This window comes from Necator americanus, chromosome V, assembly GCF_031761385.1.
Source record: "Necator americanus strain Aroian chromosome V, whole genome shotgun sequence".
In the NCBI taxonomy this organism is placed as follows: Eukaryota; Metazoa; Nematoda; class Chromadorea; order Rhabditida; family Ancylostomatidae; genus Necator; species Necator americanus.
In genome coordinates this window covers 12,335,521-12,360,829 of record NC_087375.1, presented here as the reverse complement: position 1 = coordinate 12,360,829, position 25,309 = coordinate 12,335,521, and the positions used below count along the sequence as shown (strand labels likewise).

General features: G+C 40.6%; 4 protein-coding genes across 7 annotated transcripts; 1 reads left to right on the top strand and 3 right to left on the bottom strand.

The window, feature by feature from the left end:
• On the bottom strand, positions 1-2,563 carry RB195_013648 (uncharacterized protein; the record flags this gene model as incomplete). Its single annotated transcript, XM_064203566.1, has 7 exons — positions 1-135; positions 218-293; positions 359-437; positions 1,512-1,565; positions 1,946-2,063; positions 2,312-2,430; positions 2,527-2,563. 7 exons carry the CDS (start codon positions 2,561-2,563, stop codon positions 1-3), a joined length of 618 nt encoding a protein of 205 aa, XP_064059447.1.
• A 1,677-nt stretch (positions 2,564-4,240) lies between these two features.
• Positions 4,241-7,296, bottom strand: RB195_013647 (uncharacterized protein; the record flags this gene model as incomplete). Its single annotated transcript, XM_013453858.2, has 8 exons — positions 4,241-4,348; positions 4,426-4,562; positions 4,634-4,770; positions 4,850-4,959; positions 5,377-5,463; positions 5,562-5,717; positions 6,435-6,548; positions 7,192-7,296. The coding sequence occupies 8 exons, from the start codon at positions 7,294-7,296 to the stop codon at positions 4,241-4,243; spliced, it is 954 nt and encodes a 317-aa protein (XP_013309312.2).
• A 686-nt stretch (positions 7,297-7,982) lies between these two features.
• RB195_013646 (uncharacterized protein) lies at positions 7,983-10,415 on the top strand (the record flags this gene model as incomplete). Its single annotated transcript, XM_064203565.1, has 8 exons — positions 7,983-8,125; positions 8,184-8,284; positions 8,360-8,457; positions 9,394-9,527; positions 9,701-9,767; positions 9,827-9,985; positions 10,036-10,158; positions 10,242-10,415. 8 exons carry the CDS (start codon positions 7,983-7,985, stop codon positions 10,413-10,415), a joined length of 999 nt encoding a protein of 332 aa, XP_064059446.1.
• Positions 10,416-10,761: 346 nt separating this feature from the next.
• Positions 10,762-24,965, bottom strand: RB195_013645 (uncharacterized protein; the record flags this gene model as incomplete). Of its 4 annotated transcripts, XM_064203564.1 has the most annotated exons (33): positions 10,762-10,891; positions 10,951-11,049; positions 11,176-11,255; positions 11,318-11,403; positions 11,975-12,105; positions 12,157-12,326; positions 12,397-12,491; positions 12,588-12,707; positions 13,084-13,204; positions 13,267-13,397; positions 13,459-13,587; positions 15,186-15,308; positions 15,484-15,618; positions 15,682-15,772; positions 16,119-16,174; positions 18,421-18,503; positions 18,814-18,894; positions 18,954-19,045; positions 19,115-19,249; positions 19,408-19,544; positions 20,018-20,189; positions 20,670-20,784; positions 20,983-21,088; positions 21,153-21,250; positions 21,302-21,393; positions 21,511-21,572; positions 21,651-21,780; positions 21,839-21,930; positions 21,979-22,066; positions 22,134-22,204; positions 22,616-22,703; positions 22,824-22,927; positions 23,397-23,409. In XM_064203564.1, 33 exons carry the CDS (start codon positions 23,407-23,409, stop codon positions 10,762-10,764), a joined length of 3,456 nt encoding a protein of 1,151 aa, XP_064059443.1. The 4 variants fall into 4 exon arrangements, with proteins under 4 accessions (XP_064059443.1, XP_064059444.1, XP_064059445.1 ...); XM_064203563.1 differs by lacking the exon at positions 13,459-13,587; XM_064203561.1 differs by lacking the exons at positions 10,762-10,891; positions 10,951-11,049; positions 11,176-11,255; ... (12 more) ...; positions 18,421-18,503; positions 23,397-23,409 and adding an exon at positions 24,830-24,965 and having other exon boundaries at positions 18,783-18,894.
• Between the last annotated feature and the right edge of the window lie 344 nt (positions 24,966-25,309).

The window sequence follows — 25,309 nt, the reverse complement described above, 5'->3', positions numbered from 1 at the left end:
TCAATCCTCTATTCCCAACATTTTCTTCTTCATATGATCAGTGTCGTGGACATTTCTGCATTCCTGCGACATACGTTCAAATGAAACCGGATGAATCGTTATCGCTATCGAGTGGATTTGCCCGACGTTCAATTTCTGAATAAAAAAAAGACACGAAACTTTCTAGAATCAAAAGGATAGAAGAGAAAAAAGATAAGATTATGACAGCAACTGTTACCAAGAGGGCCTCCTTAGCCTCGGGGCATTCTTCAACAAACTCCTGGAAATAGCAAACGGTCGAACATTCTAGTGATCTACAAGGAAACACGTGAGATTGATCCCAGGACATTGACCCAGTTTTTGGATTTCATAGACTCACAGGCAGCCTTTCTTTATCTGCTTCTCCTTCTCGTCGGTTTTTTCGACTTTATAATTGTTTTGACATCTGTCCTTGCACACTGAAACGAGGTCCCACGTGGATCTGAGGATGAGCAGATGGTAAAAAAAACCTCTGACAAGATTATGTGTTAGAACTTCCAGGAACGAGTATACCACCTACTCTACCCTTCCTTGGCTCACGATTATTCGAATGAATTCGGAACGTAATATAACCAGTCTTTCCTGGCCGTATTTACTATTGAATTTTTATGAGAATATGGTCTCGGAAAGGAAAAACAAACTTTTTGTTCGGAATTCTCGAAAATATAGGTCACCTTATTCGTTCGGAGTCCATGGATCTTATTCACTCATTCAGAATTTGAGAAAGAACAGAGTGTGGACTTACAAAAGGGAAAAAGCGAAAGAAAAGAAAGGGAAAATTTTTGCCTACGTTCTTCGATAGTTGCACATTTTTTTCTAAAGCATGTTCAAGACAACGTTGTGCACCAAGTAGGTTTTAGTCTACGAGGATTAGCTAATCTTGGTGGTCTGACCGTCCGCTATAACTCTCATATTTCAGTCTTTTTGACAGATATTCCCTCTGTCCTCTTCCTTGCCGCAGTCAAACGCGCATCGCGGCCGTGCAGTAAAACATAGGTGGCGTCGTCTATCGTTGCGTTAAAGAGAAGTATGAAGCACGGCGCACTTCCAAAAGCGACTACGCCTGAAGCGATGCGGTGGAGCGTAGCGGTTAGGATCGAGTAGGGACCCATGCTAGCACATTTCATTGTTCGCAATGGTCTCATTTAATTCCAAGCGTTATCTCAACCGCATCGCTTGGAGCGCAGCCGCTTACACGCAGCGCAACAATACCGTGCTTCATGTAGTTTTGAACCGCTTATACATATAGTCGGGTCAAAACGACATGAATCGCGAGTGTAGTTGCGGTTCATTTGCGTACGCGCTGGAAACGGCGCGGTGGAGGCAGCAGTTGTAACCGAGTTGGATCCGTCGCAAACTGCAGCGATGGGTGGTGCTAGCAAGGGTTTCACCACGCTCCTAGCCGCTACGCTCCACCGAAGCGCCTCGAGAGGAGCCGCGTACGCAATCGCGTACGTGCTTCATGTCGTTCTAACTATTATATGTATTCTTACCTTGATCAGCCTCCTTCGCTGCTTTTCGCAGGCATGGGATGTGGGGCTCGAGGTCTGAAAAAACACTAAAATAACAATGAGGATCTTATCATTATTATTTAATTGCAAATTCTCCAAATATATCACACGATTAGTATGCCACCTTTAATTACACACATTTCATATATTGAAGAAAAAAATGCGGAAGGTTTTGCACTTCAAAGAAAAGAGAAATCGCACCATACGAAAAAAAATCATTTTGCCATGATATTCCTAACTGTGCTGCGGTTTTTCGTTATTCGTTACAGTTATTTGTTATTTTATTACCAAAATAGTCTATTAATTATGCTAGAACCACTGATTATCATGTGATCTCTATGCTACAGTATAACATAAGGCGAAGTATAACTAATATAGAACGGAAGAGACTCGGATAATCTCCTCCATAGAATTACCTTCTTCATAATCGATACAGTGAATTCTATAGAAAGTGGTATATTGCTGGAATTTTTCCACGTCCTTTCTCTCGCATTTGCGCGCACAGAACGCTCCTGTTTCCAGTTTATCGCAGATCTGGAATAGGTATGCAATATGTTTCTCGGGAATACGAGATAAATACAGGAGCTTCTAGCAGGATTCAAAAAAAGTAATAATTTTAACGACTTCCAGCCATTAGAGGACAAACGAAAAGACATATTTGTCAACCAAAATCGATTACAAATCGAAAAAATGTCAATATAAACACAGAGAAAGTAGAAAATTCCAAAAGTAACAGCTTATAAGTCTTTCTTAACTCTTTGAATCAAAAACACTGCACTGACCTCTTCATAGTTGTTGAACATATAGTCGTAGGTTCTTTCAATCTTTATAAGAGGCCCCATGCACTTCTTAAGGCACTCACTGGGCTTCTCTTCCTCTGTTTGTTCTTCCGAAAAAATCCCTACAAAAATTATTGATTAAAGATTGTCAACAACTAGGAATAACAAGGAAAGAATAAACGAAAGCTGTAATATAATATACAGCAATAGGGTTTTACCTGGAAATAGAAAAACTATCAGTGCAGCAGAAATCATGACGCGAGTTCTGATGTAGAAATCCGCGACACTGGGTCACGGCCGCTGCAATCCTCCATGTACCCTAATTTCTACGTTGAACTTCGTCGACCTCATTCCGCCGCAATTAGTTTCTTGATGTCAACACCATAAATTTCATTGAAATAATATGTAAAAAAAAGAAAAAAATGTATGAACCTTCTGAAAGAGTTAGAAGAACGAAAAAGAGGAGAAAAAGAAAAAAACAACGAGCGAAAAGAAGAGAGGGAAGCAAAGGTGTGAAAAAAAGAATGACAAGGGAGGAGAGCCGAGAGCGTGAGAGATACTGAGAGAACCAAAGGAAGTGTGGAGAAAGGAGAATATTATAGGAAGGATTGAGAGGTGTTGAAGAAAAAATAAAATAAAAATAAGCGAAGAAAATTTCTCAAAAAAAATTAAAAAAGGAGAAGAGAGCCCACTTTTTTCTCCTCTTGAACTTCAAGCTCATACGTCATTATTATTTGCAGCTAAAACGACAGCGACTACATAAGTAACATAACCTTTTAATGTCCTAAATGGAAAAGAAGCACAGGATGTCGTTAGACACTCATCTGGCTTGAATATAGAGTAATTTCGTCGATTTCTAGAGTTCTTCTTAAAAAATTTTCCTATCACATTGCTTAACAGTAATAAGATCCCTTGAGTGGGATCTCTTGCACCACAATCATTTCGCATTTCGGTGGAGAAACGAGTGAAGACATGGATAATCTCAAGAAATTTTTCCGCGTCCCTTGCAACCCAAACCAGCGATCCATATAACTAATCTAGAGCAAACTGGTCTTTCTCACATCGAAACCATGCTGCATTATTTCTGCCCTATATCAGATAAAATTGAAACAGAATTAAGAGCTTACAACTGCACATCGATGCCTTATGTGTGATGTGAGCAAAACTCTAAGAATTTGTCAAGAATGTAATAGCAATAACACTGTTTATGTAAACGCTATAACAGAAGCGCTTCATTAGTGAACTTCTACTGAAGTTTTGTATCATATATTCAATTTCATTACTTGTAAGACCGGTAAGTGTTCAAAAAAAAAGAGTAACAAGCTCGAAGTGATGTACACAACAACAGAATCGTATGGACCCAGAAATGGTTACGAAAAAAATTGAGGAATCGAGATAAAACATTTCTAACGCCAACCTCTCCAATCGATGAAAGAAGCAAGAAACAGAAAGGCATGTAACTTCTCTTAAATTTCATTTAAAAGAGGTTTGAACTCATTTTTGAAGTTATATATAATTAAAAAGAGATAGCTACGAACTGACAAAATGGTAATGAGGTGTGATGGCAAAAGGAAGTCGGAAGCCCAATATAAAAACAATGTAACGCAGTACATAAGCAAGCGACAAGGAAAAACAGTCCATAATCTTTTCTATGGCTCATTAAACGATCTTTGCGCACCACTTGAAATGAGCAATTATAAAACTATCCATTCTAAGAAGTGAGCGTAGGATTATTAGAGCATAAAGTGCAACCAGAACCCTTAATGGAATCACAATGAAATACTCATACCCTAAATACAGAGTGAGACTTCGGAATAACAAGGAATAAGTTAGTGTAAAGTTAAAACAACGTGGAAAAACAGTATCAAAGTAAAAGGAAGATATACAAAATAGATGAGAAATCCGCAGAAATTGAAGCTGCTGCATCTGATTTTACAATTCGCTGTGTACGTTTACGGAATCGTCCCGGCTCAAAACACTTTGTGTATTCGTGGGAACCGCTCGCAAGAGGAACAGCGCATCATAGAGAATATAGAAAGGCTATAACGCACAAGATCAATACAACAAATATTCAACAGTAGATTTCAAAAAAAAAAAAATGGCTTCAAAAGACAAACCTTATAAAGATCTCCTTCGCAAAGGTATGGGAGCTTTGTCCACTTAACGACTTCAAATCCAGCCGGAATAAACTCGTTCTCCACTAATGATGAGGCATGCTCTTCAAAGGTTTTTCCCTCGACTTTCAGCCTAGTATCTGGATGAGAAATCAGTAATGCGAACTAAGCATAGTTTGGAAAGAGTTAATACACTCCAACAAAAACTGACTACGTGGGAAATTGGTGCTAGAAGGCCGGAATTCTACGTACTGATGAAGAGGCAGAACAACTGCCATAAGAACATGACAGTTTGAGTGCAATGCAGTAGCATGCAGATCTAAAAGCAGCTTCCTTGGATTGTAGTGTCTGAAACAACTCATCTATAAAAGGTTTAACAGTTCATAATGGAATCGATTTCTTTTCAAACAAAAAAGAAAACCTGTACCTATCTAAGAGATTAAGGACGGAAATGAGATCATACTGACGAGACGAAGAAAACCACTTCTCGACATCTTCTTCATTAAAATTTTGCTGCCTCAGGCGCCATTGCATTACCTAGAACTACGTGAATAAATCAAGAATAGGGATAATCAGAAAAAAGATCGCATAGGCAGTAACTCGGGTTTTCATTTGAGGCCAAAGCATCGTGTATCATGTGCATACTCCGAAAAGTCAAAAAAAAAACTAAGTCAAGGGATATTAAGTATTCCAACCTACTGTTTTCGCTAAGTAGCAAAATTCTTTCTTCTAATTTTTCTAACTTTGTCCTAATTGGTTCAGGAAAAGGCTAAACCAATTCTACAAAATGAAAACCAAGAAAAAATTAGATCAAACTGAAATGTAATAACTGCAGAAGAATTGCATAATAAAATAACCTCTAAGATGTACCCGAACACAAATTACTAGTCATATCTTTCAATTTGCAGAACAGCTTCATTTCGATTTCTCTTTGGAGAAGGAAAAGAAACAAACTTGCGACATCTCTGTTGTATAGATAGTGCCGAACAATGGCGAAAATTTCTTTGTTATTCCACCATCTCCAGCGCCAAGGTCAAGAAGCTAAATTATAACATTTAAGACAAGTAACCTTACAAAATACCTGTACCAATATCCGTCAGTTTTTCTTTTGAACAGAGAAAAAAAATCAAAATGAAAACCTTCTTGCCAACAGGAGTCCACTCGGCGGGAATATTTAGAAACTCTCGAAGCTGATTTGTCGAAAACAAAAACATTTTCCCACGGTTCAGGAGGCCATTAATGCTAGTTTTTGAAAGGAAGGACGACAAGATAGATGACATAAATGCATAGTAAATCTGAAAAACTAGATATTAAAAACCTCTGAATTTTTATTCTGCTATCGTAGTTTTTGGGCATTTGAAATATTCTGAGTGAGAAGTGAAAAAGCAAAACGAATGAAATAACAAAGTGACTGCTATTGACTGATGAAGAGCGCAATGACTGAAACGTGCAGCTGCGGAGTGGGCCTTGACATATAGCTGGATCAAAACGACATGAGCCTCGGTGCTGTTGCGCAAGCGACTGCGCCCAAAGCGATGGGCTAAAGCGTACCGGTTAGGATCAAGCAGAGATCCTTCTCAGTACCACCCATCGCTGCAGTTCACGATGGTGCCGCCCCAATTTCAACCGTTAGCCCCGCTGCGCCGCCTCGAGCGCAACCGTTCACGCAAATGCACCGAGCTTCGTCATTTTGGCCCGAGAATAACGAACACGTAATTTATTGTGCAAATTCAGGAGTTATTGCCTTCAATCATTAAATATCTGAATCGAAAAGATCAGTTTGTTGTCGTAAGACGTTTTCTGAGGAAGCGATTGTGTAAATAACTCAAACACAATATTTTAGACACATGTCAACTGTTCCAGCAGAGGTTTTCCATTTCACACAATCCGTCTCCTAGGTATGATACGAATCATGCGGAATTTATTCAATATGGACATCAATTAAAGAATGGTCACATTACTTGACTATCAGCACAGAAATCATGCGTTTTAAATTATAGAGAAAGACATACTTGCAAACAGAATGAACCGCTGATGGCAAAGGAGTCACCAAGGAACTGTTCGGTGTCCAAATCGATAGAAGATTTATTGAAGGTGGCTTGCAATAATGGTGAAAGTAGACGGACCTGAGTGTACGTAAACTGAATGTTCTTTATTGAATGAGTACAGTTCAAGGTATCAATAAATGTGGCAGTGTTTTTAACAGCTTGAAACATCGAAATTAAGAACTTATTTCTTTGAAGCCTATTGCACAAAACAGAGATCCAAAGAGGCACTGGAAAAATTAAAAATGTACTTCCATTTGAAAAAAAAACCTATTATATAATTCCAATTCCACGCCTAATGTTGATACATTTGTAATGCATTTTCCCCGAAAACACATATACGTTGATTTACTAAGCGACATGCCACTGATACGAATCGAGATCGGAACGTAACGATTTATCAGAATAATCGCTACTACTGGCGCAACGAAAAGCACATAATTATCATTACAAAGCTGAGAAGTACTGATTAATTGAGAAGTTTATCAAGCGTTGTTTTATCGTCGTCTACATCCACAGAAGAAAACAACGAAATCTACAGAGTCCAGACAGGTGAAAGCCCTACTTGGCGAAATACAGGAATATGAGATACAAATTAAGTACAGATTAAGCTCAGAAATCAAAAGCTAATAAAACAAATAATACAGATTAAGCTCAGAAATCAAAAGCTCAAAACTGCGAGAATCCTAAGAGAACGGCCGAAAAAAAATAGATTAAAACCCACCTCTGTTTCATACCACACTGATGGATCATTTGTTAGGAATTCCTTTCGACTCTGTTCTCTTGACAGAAGGAGGGAGGAAATCCGTCGACCTCTATACAACTGCATATCGCAAGCAGATGATGCAGGGCTAAGGTTTACACACGGAAACGAGGAAATAGACTTATTATGGAGCCAAACCAGCAGCACGCGTCAAATGTATCGTGGGGCGTGTGACTCTACATTCCTTTCACCTTTCACGACATCTTGGTCTTGCATAACATACAAGTACTTAAATAGAATGGTAAGGAGTGGTCCTTGAACTCTCAATGCTAAACAATGAAAAAACGAATATGATTATGTAATATTATGGTTGAATCAGTAGAGCTGAGAAAGTGAAGTATGTGGTATGTGTACCAGAAGAAGTACAACGACAGAAAAATAGAAGTAGAAGTACGTGTCGCAGGGATTTGCCTCTCTTCAATATGGGAATGATGCTTAATTTTATCCTTAACATCTATAAATACTTGGAGCCATAGCCACGCAGCTTAAACGTGCTCCACTGCGGAATCAGCGATGGCAACTTTGAAATCGTTTGCGCGCGAACATTAGTGTTCCTTGGCACTGTCCAGGTTGGTCCAGCAATTTTCACAGCTGCTCGACCATTTGTAAGCGAAATTTTCCTGACCTTCCATTTGTTGAGGAATTAAATTGGTTTACGAAGTGGTCATTCCGTACAGTTCCTTGAGTCTTCTGATCTCGTGTAGTTTCCTCCAACTGTTTATTTCTTCTGCTAACCTTACGGTAATTAGGTGATGAACAAGTCTGTGCCTTCCGGTGACTTGGCAAAATTTGCTGATTTACGGAAAATCGGTGAGGGAACCTATGGCATTGTGTTCAAAGGAGTGCACAAGAGATCAGGGAAACTCGTCGCATTAAAGAAAATCAGCCTTGAGAGGTGTAGCTGTACGTTTTTGCATCGCGATCAACTTGATCTATTTAATTAACGATTTTAGAGACAATGAAGGGGTCCCTAGTACATGCATTCGTGAGATCTGCCTTCTGAAAGATTTAAATCACAGGAATATTGTTCGACTTTACGATGTTATTCACTCAGGTGGAACGTTGTACTTAGTAGACCTTTTATTCTCACAAACATTTATTTTTCCTAATATCAACTCCAAAATTTCAGGAATGCAGTTGTACTTAGTGTTCGAGTTTATTGACCGGGACTTGAAAACCCTTCTGGATAAACTACCTGGAAAGCGGCTACCTGTCAGACACGCGAAAGTATGTGGGTAGTTTATTAGTTCTCCACCCGTCTTCAATTATCTTTTACCAGACTTTGCTTGTGTTTATTCTACACTTGATCACAGCTTCTCCATTCCCATGTTCATTTTCTTTATTCCCTTTGGTTCATGACGCCACCTATCTGTAGCTTTTCTCTTCATTTTCTGTGTTTTTGTTCAGAATAAAAATTTAACCCCTTGATATTTATATTGGCTTTGATACCCTGTTCTTTTTTTTCGCAACAGACACAGTAGACTTGCTTAGCTTTTCCCAGACTTTTCCATCTTCAAGATCTCTGTTTCCCTTCTACTCTTGCTTTTTTTTCCATGAATGAGCTCTGCAAGATATATTTCTTGTTGCTGGAACCTTTAGTTTCAAATTACTGAACTAATCAGTACTAGCTTTATTAAGATACTGATATGCGCAGTTTTCTTACTCTTCTGCCTCCTCGGTTTTACGATAAGATAAATTTAACTACTCGTATTTTTGAACAATTTTTTTTGTGTCTGTGCTGTCTCACTCCATGGGAATTTTGCTCCATTCTTCCTTCATTTTCGTGGTGTGTTATCGAACGGAACTATGTTTATTCACTTCTACTGGCGCAATCTTTTAGAATCGTCCGCAAACATGTGTCAGATGAATTGAAACCACTTAGGTGAATTAACTGAACTTGCAACGTTGTCAGTACAGTCACACCTTCCAAATATTGTGAAGATTACGGTAGACGTCTGTGTTTGTAAAATTGACAGATCCAGTCGCGTATTTTCTCCTGTTGATTTTAGATATATACACTTTACTAATTTTATCGCTAATACCGACTGTAGATCCTTTCTTTCGTCCAATAAGAGCATCGAAATTGTTTTTTTTTTGGGTGGTGATAAGAAAATTCCTTATTGACAGTGATTATTATGTACTCTATTATTTATGTTTTTTAAGAGCTTTCTTTGGCAACTTCTACAAGCTCTTGCATACTGCCATACTCGAAGAGTCCTGCACCGAGACTTGAAACCTCAGAATCTTCTCGTGGATAACAGCGGAGTTATTAAACTGGCTGACTTCGGACTTGCAAGGTGATTTGCTCCTGTTTTAACTTAGGGACATAAGAAAAACCAATCCTTTCTCATGAATGCACAGGATCATTTTTCCTTCTCCTAGTACTTTTAGTGTGAACTATTAGCATTCATGCAGCCTTCTTCATTCTCTTCAGCAGCTTTAAAATAACCATTATTCACGTTCCTTCCAGAAACTTCTCTATTCCTAGTCGCGTTTATACTCATGAAGTCGTGACTCTCTGGTACCGAGCACCTGAAGTACGTGATACCCAGGAATTACTTTTTTCTGTAGTTCATATATTTCGCGACTAATTTAGATTCTTCTGGGTGGGCGTTATTATTCAACAGCTATTGATATTTGGAGCTTAGGATGCATATTTTCTGAAATGGTAGCTGGGACACCTTTATTTGCTGGCGACTCTGAAATCGACCAACTTTTTCGGATATTTAAAATTCTCGGTACACCTACGCCCGAGGTTAGTAACTCTGAATTTATAATCTATAAATCTTAGCCATACAAATACAGATGTGGCCGGGTGTTGAGAAGCTGCAGGATTACAAGAGATCATTTCCAAAATGGTCATTCAATGAAAAAGCGCTTGCTGCAGCGACTTCTCCTATGAGCGAAGATGGTGTTGATCTTCTTAGGGTAATCATGATGTTCTATTTGGTTAATTTTAAACTGCAACTATCTGTAATCGTAAGAATGGAAGAAATCCTGTCTATGTGTAGGAAATGCTACGATATCAGCCTGAGACTCGCATAACAGCAAAGACAGCACTTGGCCACCGATACCTGCGAGACGTAGTCTTACAGCCACCTGAAGTAACTCCGTTGCTTAATACGGAGTCCGATTTAGCCGCTGCGAGAAACGACGTCAAAGAGCAGGATGATACAGATCTATGAGATTTGTTAATTTTTAGTATTAGGTGATTTACACCTGTAGACAGCCTAGTACTCGTTGCTATTTTCACTGTATATGTTTCTACATAACTTTCAAACATGTATATAGCTTAAACAAGAAACGGTGGTATTACAAGTGTTTTCTTTTGTCAATGTTATTGAATAATAATCAGGGAAAAGAATCGCTTACCATACAAACAGTAAAAATCTCTATGTTGCTCGTGGTGCTATCAATGAAGTTCAGCAAGACCGTAAACAGAATTGATCAAGTTGACTCTTGCATATATGTCTATTCTGTATGGATCAAAATCCCCACATATCTACATCTTCATGTCTTCGCTTTAAAATTTCACAAAATAGGAACCGCTACAGCCGTGAATCCACTCCTTTGATTAATCGAGTCCGAATAAAAATCCACAAACAACTGATTCATCGACGACTTGAACACCTTAGCACCTGCAGCGATTTGTCCACTGAACCTAAAATTATGGCTCATGCGGCAACTGATCCGCGCAACGAAACAGTACAAATCTCATACCTATCCAATAGCGGATAGTACGGAGATCCATCGAAATCATAGACGTCGATGATATCACAGCACTGTTCCGTGTCTATTGCTCCAAATGTCAACTGAATCCTAAAATTGCAGGAATTCGGATTGGCGAGGGAGGTAGAAAGCTTGCATATGTTGCTTTCAGCAAAATAATCGTTGAAGTATATTTGTGATATGAAAATTCGATCTATGTTTTCAATTTGGACTGGCCTGTGGGATGAGTCGCTGGTCAGCTGGTAGCGGCATTGTGTAAGAGGAGGATAATTGGCGGGATATCTCGGACTGGTGATCTGAAAATCAGAAAGGTAAGAAAATAATAAGAGGGGAAATTTAAACGTAACTGAAAGCTTACATTAGAAGGAACAACGGAATTTTCGTTGCATCCTGATGGATTCAAGGGCGACGGTGTTACAGTGACTGTGGAGATAGTAGTGACTGCTGAGAAATTGTTTTCTTCACATATTTTCACGAAATAACTCTGCGATAACTGATCTCTCAAGTGGTATTGTGAGGCGATCAACTTGTGCAGCTTTTGAAGATTCTTTTTCCAGCAAAAATAATGAAGCAATAGGGAGAAATTGCCTATCCCCAAAATCCCGAGGAGGTAAACTGGCGTAATCAAGCCATTTTCGGTTGAATTTTCAAATCTTTTTAAAGACATCACCCCACGAAAATCGGATGAAATGAATTGCCCATCAGGGCGTACGAATGGATTTCCAACGAATCGCAGGCTGGGGACGAGGCGCACGGTGGCGCGTTGCAGTAGAGGACGAAAGAGACGTAAGAAAGAGCGTTCCGGAGCCGTCTGTTTACAGTGATGCAAGGAGAGATGAGCGGAACCACCCCTGTATACATAATCTACGACCTGATATAGGTATACTCCGTACGACGCCACATTCGTAGGGCGATGCTTTCAAGGTGGTTTTAATTTGTTTTCTACAAAGCGCACGTGTACATCCATCACAATTCACCTGCGTGTAACAAGTACACATTCGCCTCAAAGACCAACTTTTGCTTTTCGATGAAAATACTGCTTCCCATCTGTTGATTGCAGACCCATTATTTCCAGCTACAAAAGCCATCTTCATCACGTTTGTTGTTGATGCGAAATATTTAGTAGAAGGGATATCTGAGCTTATTCTGAAAAAAAGTATTCCAAATCAGATTTTGAATACAATACCCTGAACTAACATTTCGAAAGGGTCGACGTCGGCAAAATTGTTATAGAGTTCGATGATGCTCGGAGCGCTGAGCTGTACATCCACGAAATGAATCTGCACCAAGTCCCCTGGGGTGACTGTCATGACGTAGATGCACGTTTTATAATCGTGGTAAGATGCTGGGTAACCAGGTGAATAAAACTGAAATTTCATAAAAATCAAAAGAATCTTAAATCCTGGAACGGAACCAGAAAAAGGAGAGATATATTACAGTGCCGTTTTCCTCCATGAAATAGGCGCCATTGCAGGTAGGCGGAGCTAGTGTTGGGACGGAGGTAGTCGCTGGACCGAGGCAGGCTCCTTGTGCTGAAATCGAGCTTGACATGCGCACTGTTACAATTACACTATGATGAGGAGATGTAAGAGAGCAAAAAACCAAAGAAAAAAAAAACTCAAACGAACCTCTTTCGCACACAAAAGGCAATTCTACTGTGCATGAAATAGTGATCCATCGCTCCTTTTCGACTAGTTCGGGAATCAATGACATGGCTACACAATCACCGAAAGCGGGGTTAGAGTTTCCTGGAAATAATCATCATTCTGGATACCATCGAATGTCGTAACTCAGAAAAACAACTCGCTGAAAAAAGTTCTGATCTCGCTCATACGAATATAAACGTATTGCTATGTCTGGGAATTAGATACGTTTATGGTTACACCGAGCAGAAAAGTTCAATAGGTTGATCGGTAACATATACACGGGAAATAAAAAGGCTACTTTTTGCTTGACTTACAACTGTGAAGTAGACCAAAATTCAAGAAAAAGTCGTCAGGCATGGAATGTAACACTTAAGGTTTAAAAAAAGAGAGATACGGCAAACGACGAGAAACAATCTTCCGTCAAGAATAAGTGAAGTCGAACTAAAGGTAACCCAAGAAAAAAGGAACAAAAACGCACCAAAGTTGTCGTAGTCATAAGTGGTGTTGTCCGACCACGCGAATGACACGTCCGAATGCTTAAGGCCGATCCTCGCATAATTTTCGTTGTTCGGCAACAAATCGTAAACCATCATATTCTCCTAGATATGTAAGATCTCTAGGATAAAGAAATTATTGAATAAGGAACCTATTAAATACTAACATTCAGGCTATGAATAGATACAAGATGACCACATTCACCGTTGCATAACGACTCAGCAGCATCGTAGGATAACCGTTCATCATACGCTTTGTAACATTTGCCTCCGTATTCGTTGTAGTCACCGCATGATGCTGAAATCCTCTGTGTCTAATTTCACGACTACAGTAGAATTTAACAAAGGCATAAATCCACGAACAATAGCAAAAATAAAGAGTGATTCCGAATATTTAGATTTTTCTACAGTCGTCTTGATCCACTGGTGCAGCTCAACACTGTTGTACATCGTGCATCGATCGAAGTACCGCGGAGGGGGAGAGTTACCTGTGATTGCTCAATTCGACTCAACCATCTCCTCACTTGATGTGTTTCTGATTTCCGCAAACTCCTATACTCGGATATAAGCGTGAAGTTTGGCGCAGGTGTGCAAGAAACTGCACTTGAAGCGACGCGGTGGAGCTAAGGGCTGGAATTGAGGTGGGACCATCGTGACCTGCAGCGGTGGGTTGTGCCAGCAACGATGCTCACCTCTTAATCCAAACCACTACGCTCCATAGCGCCGCTTCGAGCGCAGCCACTTACGCAACAGCAACGAGCTTCATGCCGTTTTGACCCGGCTATACCATACATGACATACTAGATTTGTATGTCATGTATGGTATAGCCTGTAGATTTGGTTATACTAGATTCAGTTGTGTCCGTCAGTGTCGGCTGTAAATTTGGCTCCTTTTCAATATAGGTGTCCTAATTCTAGATAAAGGTCTTCAACCCTAACGACTTTCGCGTGTGGAGTCGGACTTATTTCAACATTCTCATACTGTAGATTTGGCATTTAGCATTTCTGGACGTGCATCACTGTCAGTACAAGGAGGGATTCGCAATGCTAACACGTTTGGGTCAACCCAGTGATAACGGTTGCGGCATGCTCTTCGCGGAGTGCGCGAAACAGAAGAACTAGATTAGTGCTAATCAAGAAACACAGCGTGAACAAGCGAAGCCTGGTATTGCTTGGCACACCAGTGCGCTACGCTTTCAGGAGGAAGTGCTTCTGTTTTGTCTAGGCCCAAGAGTCTGACAAAGCAGAGGCTGAAAGTAGTTGAACGAGTCGAATATATGCAGTTTTGGAAACTAGAGATAAGAGAACCAATAGCTTACTCTGAGACAATTTCCCCTCCTCCCCTTTCAAACTTTAAGCTAACGACACCCCACAATTCAATTTCAAGGCAGCGTAGCACAAATCTGACGCGCCTAGAGAATCCGCGGGAAAGGCTACACATGGAATTGCATTTAGATTGCGGGATCCGGGCTGGCTAAGCTCGTCTCCCCCTAATCTTCGTAAAAAAAAAGCATGAGAACCGCTTTAATTCCTACCGAATACGTTGAACGCTTCCCTATGTATACGTCTATTCATTGGTTTCACTTGAAAAGGCTGGTGAGAAGACATCACTGATCTTCGACCGTCTGCACTTGGATGCGACGCGTGCACAAAGGTAGCGCGATGCAGCTGAAATCCGTGAAAAAAGCGTTTTTCGCGACGATTTTTCTGACGACTGTGGGTAGGTGAACAGGACATCCCGGTTCCCGCAATCTACAACCCCATCTATATCTTTTCCCTCAGATTTCCTCAGCACATCAGATTCGTTCGGCTGCGCTAGAAGTGGTGCAATGTGGAGAAGCGGTTAGGATCAAAGGAGGACCCTTAGTTGTACTATCCGTCGCTGCAGTTCCCGATAATCTCTCGTCCATTCCAACCGCCATCTACACCGCGCCGCTTCAAGCGCAGCGCTTGCGCAACTGCGCCGTTCTTCATGTCGTTTTGACCCGAGCATATGTCGTCTTTAAGGTACTATTTCTATCCTCACCAATAGCCTTTATCGCTAACAAACAGAATAACAATAAAATAAGTGACTTGAAAGTCTTACCTTGCTTCCCCATTTGGCATGCAAATCCAATCTGCATATTATCGCAATCGCCACTAATCCATTGTCCATCGGCTTTTCCACTTATCATCATAAGCACACATTCACCAGTTATGCTTGGATTACCTACAAGTTGAGATATCTCCGAAGTGGAAAATTCATGCAATTCCAAGGTTTCCCTCCCTCTGACGAGAGCTGGTCCCCACAATCTTCTAAACAACAAGACTCATTAAGAAAGCCGCTTTCGTATTCAACTTTAAAAAATGTTTTTGGAGAAATATTTTTTGCTGAGCATGTCTACCTTGGAGGAATGCATTGTAAGGATATGGAGCTCCTTGACCATCGTCCCATTTGCAGTTACTGACAGTAGCATCTGGGCATCTTAAACCTAACCAAACCAAAGAAGCTGCTTTTTCAGCCATTTGTTGTATAAGGTCTGCAATAATTTACACAATAACCAATAAATTTTCAGGGATTGTTTTTTTCAAAAAAAAGTAACCAACAAATGCATTATGAATGGATGCTAGTCGACCACCGTCACTATCGCATTGAGAGGAGGCATCGAAATAGTTGGAGTGGTTACTGTAAACCTGTAACGTCATTAAGTATAGGATATCTAGACGTCGTTACAGTGGAGTGCTTAAACCAGACCGGAGACCGTCTGCCGCAACGAACTCTCCCTCTTCACTTCACGACACATACGTAAATATAAACACATACAACCACATCCACTTCTCTTCTCTCTATCTTTGGCGAAGGTGGATCTCTCACAGGTTGCACACATTTGAACAGTATGATCACCCGCATGATCGCGACACTTCTCCGATTCGAACAAGAGAGAGGACAAAGAATTTGAGCACGTTGCCCCAGAGTGTCACCGGGAAAAAAGAAGAATACAAGCAACTATTCGAATCACTTACGGACGCTTAAACTCACCTTATAGCAGATATCGTTATTTCCATCGGTGTAACCAGGTGGGCAGTTGGCATTTACTGTAAACTTCAAGAATTATGATAACCCATTGCACAAACTGCTGTCACTATTTTATTAGTTCAGAAGGCTGGCGGAGCTCCTGAGAATATCTAATCCATGAAACAAAAAGAGATCAAGAAGTGGATATCTTTAAGAACCACTTCGAACAGTTGCAGTGTTTTTTTTTTGTGCACGCGAGAGCTGGTCCCAAAACAGACTCACGAGTTGCATTTTCAGTTCGTAGTTTCCTGCGCTGCCTACGTGAGGGGGGATAGAGAAGCCGCAAACGCGAATTCCAAAATGCGAGAGGAGTCGTGGCAAATGACGCTTGTATACTCGGGTTAAAACGATGTGAACCTAGGTGCAGTTGCGTAAGCGGCGAGGTGGAGGTGGAGCTTTGAATCGGCGTGGGACCATCGCGAACTCCAGCGATGGATGGTTGTAGCAAGGATCATCACTCGATCCTGACCGCCATGCTCCACCGCAGCCGCTTATGCAACTGCGCCGTGCTTAACGTCGTTTTGACCCTACCATAGGTTGTTTGCAGTGGGACACATCGAACGCGACAAGCTGGCACATTGCGAGCGAACTCTTTACTCGTTGCCGCTTTTACAGGCGGCATATCATCAAATTGCCTATGTATGGGACAGTACACCGTTCGGGATTACGAGTATGAGCGTGGCTACGCTCAATTCTCCTCAACCGTCCTGAAAATTAGCGTAGGAAACGGCCTTAGCTCTCACAAGGCTAGGATGCACGGCCCCTCTAAACGCGCCGCGTCCACTAGCGTGCTGTCGAGATCAATCAGATCTCCTCGGTAGGCTATTCAAGCAAAATCAATGAATAGGCCACTGAGAGAACAGAAAGACGTATAAGGGTGGGGCGTCACGAAGTATTTCGTAGGAAATAATGGTATTAGCACAACCGTTTTTCAGAACGATTAGGGGGAGTTGAGGGTAGCCACACTCATACTCGTAATCCACAACCCGACCTCTATATTGTATCACAGAGACGCAAACATCGTCAATTTCATGATATGCTCCCTTTAAAGAAAACTCTGGAGATAGCTTTAGTTCACAGATCGTTTCAATTTATCATATTTCTAATACTATTCTCTTATCACTTATTATTCTTGTTCTTATTCCGAATAGATGAGAATTAATGGAAATGATAAGAAGTAGCAGTAATTTGGGTTTCTTTTTTCCAAATCAACTATCCTTCCACTGGAAGCACTTTCACTTTCAAGATAAAATCGTTAAGAATTGGGTGAAAAAAAAGATTAAAAAATAGAACTAAAAATTCTGGTAAATAATGTGCTTGTAAAAAGAGACAACTCTCTAGACTTTCACTCATCATTTACATGGTTCATGAAGAATCCTACAGAAGATATGTTACCGTAGCCCCAAGAGTTATCCAGAGCCCGTATGCAGCAAAATTTTCAAGTTTGATAAACGGGCTTCAGCGGAAAAAAATGTGCCTCGGTTAGATACACCGCTATTCAATGGAGATCTTTCCGCAGGCAAACGCACCACGCAGCGGAAATACGTTCCCATTCATTTCAGCATTGAAAGTCTTTATCCTCCCAAAGACAAATATCTTGAATACGAGCTCAGGATTTCTCGAAAATCTTAGGTCTTAAAGGGAGCCAGAGCTCAAGACTTCTATATTCTATAATATTTCTTCTTACGAACAGATAGGAGATAGTCTTGCTTATGTCAATAGCTTTTGGTTCTTTTGTTAAGTGGACAAAATCGCCGTAAGTTTCGAAAAATGCTCCGCAACTATCTGCAATTTCGTGTTTTGAAAGCGCTTTTTGTTTCCTTAGATAGATAAAAGATCTTCTTACTATCATTTTTTCTTCCTGCCTTCTTTAGTTTTCTTTTAGGACGTGTTATACCCGCTGGATCTTGCACCAACAAGCCAAACTGCTGCTTTTTTGGAGAGTGGACAGTCTCCAAACATCAGCGGGATCACCTATTTTTTATCTCGACTTATAAAGGACTTATCAGTTCAGCTGAAAAGGACACTACTTTCATCTATGAGTAAAATGCTTCGAAGACGTGTTGAATTACTACCAGCCGGGATGTAGGTCATCAAGGCATATTAGAAGTGCTTTCCCTAGTTGGATTTGCGCAGACAAGTCATTCACAATGGCATGTATGGTTTTATATGGTTTCACATCAACCCTAGAGAAATCCAAGAGTTCTATAAGACAGTGCAAGAGCTCTTAAGAGAACTTTATTTTAATAACCAATGAAAGACTAACCATATAGAAATGTTGCGGCAAGAAGGGTACCAAAACGCACCATGAGAGTGTATTGATGGGTACTCCACACAATGCTAAGCACCCTAAGATACGCCCCCCACAAGCGGAGACGATAAGAGGCTTTTGAACCCTATCAGAGAAAAATCGGAAATGAAGCTTTATAGCTACTCATCATAAACGCCGAGCTATTTTTCGTTTGATAACTAGGAATTATACGTTCAGTAGCATGACTATCTGGTTTAAGATCGTGGTGTTGCAGGAGTCCGCACAAAAAAAGAAACACGAAAAAGGTATTCACCGATTCAGCAAGTTTCAAACAAACAAAAAAAAAACAATTGAGCGAAACGACAGCTTGAAAAATATTAATGAGATCTCCATATTGACATCGCAGACGAATTTGCTGACGAGATCTGAATAGCATGTTCCCAGTGTTTGAACTCGACGCTTTCACTGCCATTCGAGGAAGCCACTAACCTGAAAAAGTGAATGAACTGAATCCAGAAATAACTTTTAAAAGGCAAAGATATTCTTACCGCGACATAATCAACATTTCATTCAAAAGTGCTGCCTTATCTGTCTTTGCGTCCAAGCTAGAACACATACTAACAAAACTGTCCTGGATTTTCTAGAAAATTAGAGTTTTTGCAGAATCGGAGAAATTATATTAATGAACACCATAGAGTTAGTATATTACCTTAGAAACCTCGTCCTTGAGTGAGACCTTGCTAACACTGACACGGCTCTGTTGAATGAACTGGCGTTTATGTTCAATATTTCCAAATGAAGGAGGAATCTCACCAGAGGATCCAAGTGGAATTCGGAATGGAGTCTGTGCGTATTAAATATGGACATCCAAGGATTCTAATTTTGCTCCTAACTATGCAGAAGAAGGGAATTTTAATGTGTCTGCTCTCTAGGGAACAAGAATGAACCATATTGTACACCAATTGAACTATGTTCGTCTTTCACTTAAAACCCCTTTCTCACCTTGAAAAACCTCGATTCCTTCTTCGATAATATCAATACATTGTAGTCGACATCCATAGGTATTTTGTAGAAGCCATAATCATAATGCATCCGGTGGTCAACAATGAGATCTTCCAATACTTTTAGATTCTCCTCAACTGTAAAGTATGCACAATATGCAAAATGGTTATCCGAGGAAAAATTCTGGGAATTTTATGGAAGAGCATTCTAAAGGTGAACTATTTAAAGGCATCACCCCACGAATCTGAGGTGATACGGATTTCAGGTGGAGTATTCGTATACGGGGTAGTTGATTATGGAGAGGGGGTGATTCCGTCCATTTCTTCCTAATCTTCCTTCTCTTGCCGTAAAACTGGCCCGGAAGATACGGCTTCGAGCGTTCCGGCGCGCTACTTTCTAAAACGAGTTCGGTTGGAGCGCGCCAGACTTGTACGCGCCGCATCTTCCGCGTCGTTCTTTTGCGGCAATTAAGAAAAAGTGGGCGGAACCACTCCCTCTCCATAATCTATTATGCCGCATATGAATACTCCACCTGAATTCCGTACCACATCAGATTCGTGGGGTGGTGCCTTTAGCCAATTAATTTAAATCCAAGGCTATACAAACTCACCGAAGCCATTAACTGGGAATGACCCCACAGGCAGCTGAGTTTCGTCAATAATGAGGGCAGTCCCATTGCTCAACTGTAACTCTCCCTGCAGGAGATCGTCAGCTTCATAGTTTTTCACGGGAGCGAATCTTTTCTTGCACAACAAATCGGGTGTAAGGGTTAACACCTTCACCTAAATAAGAAGTACTAAAAAAATCAATTCAAAAGACTTGATCGCTAGTTGCTGCTACAGAAGAGTCAGTGAAGCGGTTTTTTGCATTACTAAAAGTTGCAGGAATAGTTTGTTTGTGTGTAGCGCTTGCTTAAGACTTCCAGTCATAGATGCAAAAGTCGGAGTCCGACACCCTTCACTTCTGAACGGTTCACGTGCGGATCCTCGTCACTTGAGCTTTATCCCACGAGCTAGACACCCTTCGCCCGAGGAGTGACTCTCCTCCCTATCGCACCTGTGCTTCCAGTAATACCCCCAATCTCCAATGAAATTCTAGAACCGTTCACTTATGTGGTGCAGTGAATCTAGTGAATTCCAATTTCACTGAGCAGCGTGAACTAGCGTGAAGGGACGTGTGCACTTCATGATGTTATGAAACATGCACCTCCTCAAAAAATAAAAACAATCCATAGGAAAAAAAAACAAGAACAAAAAAAAAACCTTGGGTATGAGATGTTTGACCATGCTAATGATAGAACCAGCAGATTCCTCATCAGCAACTCCAACAATATTTAGAGGTAGGAAACAGAGAGGAGTCCCACCGGGACGAGAGTACCTTTAAATAAGTGAAATTAGAAGTATTTACTTCTTTCTTACAAATAATCTATCCTAATCTAATCTAAATCTATTCTGTCAATTTAATGGAGAAATTGAAAGAAGAAAGAGAGTGAAAGAAATGGAGATTGTGAATCATACAGGTGAAGGTGGAAGAAAACAATTACTGAGATAAAATCTCTGGAAAGATTTGACTTACGTGGTTGATACTAGAAAATTAACAAAAATGTCTGCAGCAGCAGAACTGCCAAGCACTGATGAGATTTCCTTGACAATTTCAGAACGGAGAGAGCATAGCTCAGGTACTGCAATCAAAAAAGAAGCAAAGAAGTAAGCATGAAAGAGAAGGAAATAGCATGGAGGACTCACGGGTACGTGGTTCTGTTACTGTTGAAGGAATATGAGTAACTTCTTTAAACCGCAACACGTGCACACTGAAGTGGTTTGGGGCTGCCGTCGATCCTTCGCTGAAAGCCTAAGAAATGTTTCATAAAGCAAAACCAGCATAGGTTATCAACCTGTCACTGTTCGAGTGGATGGGCGCAGATAAGTAGCCATAGACATCCACAACAGTATTTGGTTTCAACTCAGGCGCGCCGTTGTCAAAAACCTCAAAATACCGAAGATTATCAAAGAATTATCAAAGAAAAAAAAAAAAGGAAAAGCTGGTAACACTAGATTTAGTTCCTTACTTTGAGGTCTATCACAAAACAAAGACTCATATTACCTTAGCTATGAACTCTGACACTTTGGTAGGAGCAGGTCCTGGTGATTCAACATCCATCTGATCTGAAACAAGAGCGTAAATTTAAGAAATCTGAATACAAGAAAGCCTATAATTCCTTTGCAGACATGGCGTGTGACTACCTTCATCGTTCTTGCATAAAGCGGTAGTGTGAGTTTGGTTGAACTCATCAATCCACCAATCAGCAGCTCCGGGTACCATGATCATTTTATAGCAATTTCGGCAGCCGTGATTACCATGATCAACAACGTCCTTTAAAATGAAGTAGTGTCAATGTAGAAACAAAAAAGAACTGAAGATACTCCTTCACCGTGATATTTTCACCAAAATGATCTCTAAGGCAACCAGTTGTTTCAATCTTCTCTGTTCCATCCGAAACGGTGCAACTCAACGGAAAATACTCTGAAATGGCAGAATCAACAAAAGAAATTTTAAAAGGGAACAATTTACCTGGAGCAAGCGTATTTTGCACCATACACCGAGCAGAAACGAGATAACCAGGCAAAACTTCCGAGGTGTGTAATGAGATGAACAGTTTCTAAAAGCCAGGGTCAGTATGAAGGTTCTCCTTCATTGTAGCTGAGAATTATAAACCACAAACTGACTCTATCCTCGAACATTTCGTTGATGTCGTTAAAAAACTGTTCCGGTGAATCGATATAGTCATCCTTTTTCTCTAAATTCGAAACAAAGGTGAAGCAAAGAATAGCAATCAAAGAGAATGAAATCCGAAGTTTAAAAAACACGCTGCACCACTGGAATTTAAAAGTTCGGTTGCTCAGTGAGTGAAAGTGAAAACATATGGTAGATAGGAAGGATCACTGGCTTTCACATATCGCCACTATTTCATAGCAACAAGTACAGTACGACTATTAACTGGAACGCACCTGGCTCCATTAACTATTAATTTCTCAGAATCTTCTAACGCTTAACGTCAATTAACCTTTATATCAATGTCAGTGCACAAAAATTCGCGCCGAAAGAGTACAAACGGCCGTGCTACTCGAAAAAAAAAACAGGATTTCTGAAGAAAGGACCAACGATGCACAGAAAATTATCGAGCTATTTACTTCAATGTTCAAGTCACCTTTCCACAGTTGATCAACAACTTTATTGAATTCCTTGGAAGCCAACTCGGGAGCAGGAGCCATTGTCGTCTGCCGTTGATGCCCTACCTAGAAATAAACCATATCATTAACAGTGAGGAATCTACGATACCACACAAATATCGAGGTCATATAGAGAGTCAGATCCGCTACCGAAGGAGAGAAGAGCTATTCGGGAAAGAAAAATACGTCTGGATTGTAGACATTCTCGGAGTGACGAAGGAGATATGGATTGAACATGATCATTTCCCGCGTGCCAATTCCTGAACGGGTTCTCGTTGGAGCACGTTGACCTACAATTGGAAAAGATTTTAGTGTTTTTCCAGTTGTTTCGACTTTTCCAAAAAGAATGAAGAGAATAAAGATATTCTAGACAGCTTCCTTTCTGCTAACTTTGTAGACTCGAAAAATATACAGTTGAAGTAGTCGTAAGAAGAATTTGATGTGAACGACCATTATTTTGGGAGAACCACACTAATGAATGGGTGTCTAGCAAATATTTGTAGTATTTTCTCTTATTTTTCCGAAATTCGTTGCAAGTTCTCATTCTTAGTGGACAATTTTAACGATTTTTTTTCTTGAAAAACACTGTCCTAGAATAGAAACACACCCAAAAACCTCTTGTTGTTAGTAGGAAAGCTTCTTGCAGTGTGTTTGAAAGTCGTGGAATTGCAGCTTAAATCGAGCAGCAATTGCGGGATAAAATAAAGTTTCTCTTTTCATCTAGATGAAGAAATTCCACTTATTTTTCTAGTTTCTTACCGTAATTAGCCATTATCCGCTAATTTATTGAGAAATATGTGCAGACGTATTGATGACCGATGAGCTGTTTTTGTTGGTCCTCTCACTCAGTTTACGCCAGTCATAGGTGCGCAACGATTGGATCCCAGCACGAAGATGATCCACAAGGTTATTGGTGCTTAGTTTTCATGCAAATATTTGTGGAAATATTGCGCAATGAACGTATACCTTACTTCTGGCCCTCTAACGTATTATTTTTGGGAGCAGAGTCCTTCTATCGGCCGTGGTGAACCCTATCTTGTCGTTGCTGTCGGAACGGGAGTAACACAGAACCTCAGACGTTAAAAGTGACTGCTGTGTGGTCCCGCTAGGAATCTTTGCTTTACCTGTAAGTCTCTGTAATTAGCCAATTTCCTCTTTCAGTCCCAAGAAAAGGCTTCTTGTCTCGAATGTATTCTCGTGGATCTTTTGAATCAGCTGTATTTGTGTATGATTAATCCGCTTAAAGGGTTATTAACGCATTGACGCGAGCGCGTGGAGCACAGATGGTCTGTGCTCTTCTTTTCATTTGTTTCGCTTTTGCAATTTTACAATTCTTGCAATTTAAGAACGTTTTTTTAACGTGTTCAGTGAGTTAATTACGGTCAGAAAAGAATACACAATCAGTTATCCAAAGCAATCATACTAAAGTTTCCTAAGGCGACAAAACGCTGAGAACCGCTTTGGTCCCAAACGTCAGATAAACAAATCACGGACGGTTCACAGTAGGTTAGACTGGCTTGTTGGACTACCATATAAAAGATAACTCGCTGAGAGTAACAATTTTCTAAGAGCCGTCCAGGAGAATTTTCGATCTTGAGATCTCTCCAAATAGCGGATAAAGTTCTGCATATAGTTTGCAAGTATTACAGAACGAAGATGCGAAACAACTCAAAATTTAGAAATTGGAAACACTAGAAGAAAGCAAGGTATCAATTTTCGCAACGTGGCAACTCTTCACACGCATAACATTGACGGAATGAACGCACATGAAGCGGTCTTGATGATTTTTCCATTAAAACACCTTACAGCCGTACGAGAGATGAAATCAGCGTTGCAGCGTTTCATTTCGGTGGTGCTCAAGGTGTAAGGAGTTGCTTCGTCTGGTGAACTGAGACTTCTCATTCCTAATCTGTAGATTCTTTCCTTCTTCGCTGTGATATTTGCAAACCCCGTTCCGAACCCTACCTACTGTTGAGAAGAATTGAACATCAAAAATTCCCGAGAACGATGATTCTGAAAAATAGTCCTAGGGTAACTTTTTAACTATTTGGCCAGTCTCTGTATCAGTTCATTGGCAATTTCGGCAAGCTGATATTAAGCCATGTATATTTCCATAATTGTGTCGCCAAAACCAATCAAAGAGCGCGAACCGAAATTCAAAAGAGTGCTAAAAATAGCCTCTTGTTGTCTACCTTCATCGCCGGCCCACGAACAGAGTTGAGTCGCGATTCCATATGGAAATCGATCAAAAACACCGAAACCTCGCTGCGAAATGTTGTTTTGGAATAACTTAACACCACATTTTCGCCGCAAGACTTGTCCATGCATCTGACTTACAGTATTGCCCAGTGGCAATCAGATTGTGTACGTACGTTCGTTCGGCATAGGTGTGGATATAGGTGCACAATGTTTATCCGCGTTTTATTTGTCCTGTCCAATCGATCGCCACCCCACTCTCAAAAGCCACCGAGAGATTCGGGGTGTGTTAACCTTTGATTGCACTAAGTCCCACTCTATTGGGACATCGAATACTCAGTCATACCTTGATTCTGGTTTCGTCTACTTTTTTTTTCGAACCGGCTCCGGCTGCGCAGCTAAAGAGGCCTTTTTTCTTGCCGCCGCTAACTCCGCGTAGTTCCGACGATCTTCTTACATCCCAATTTCCTCGCCTT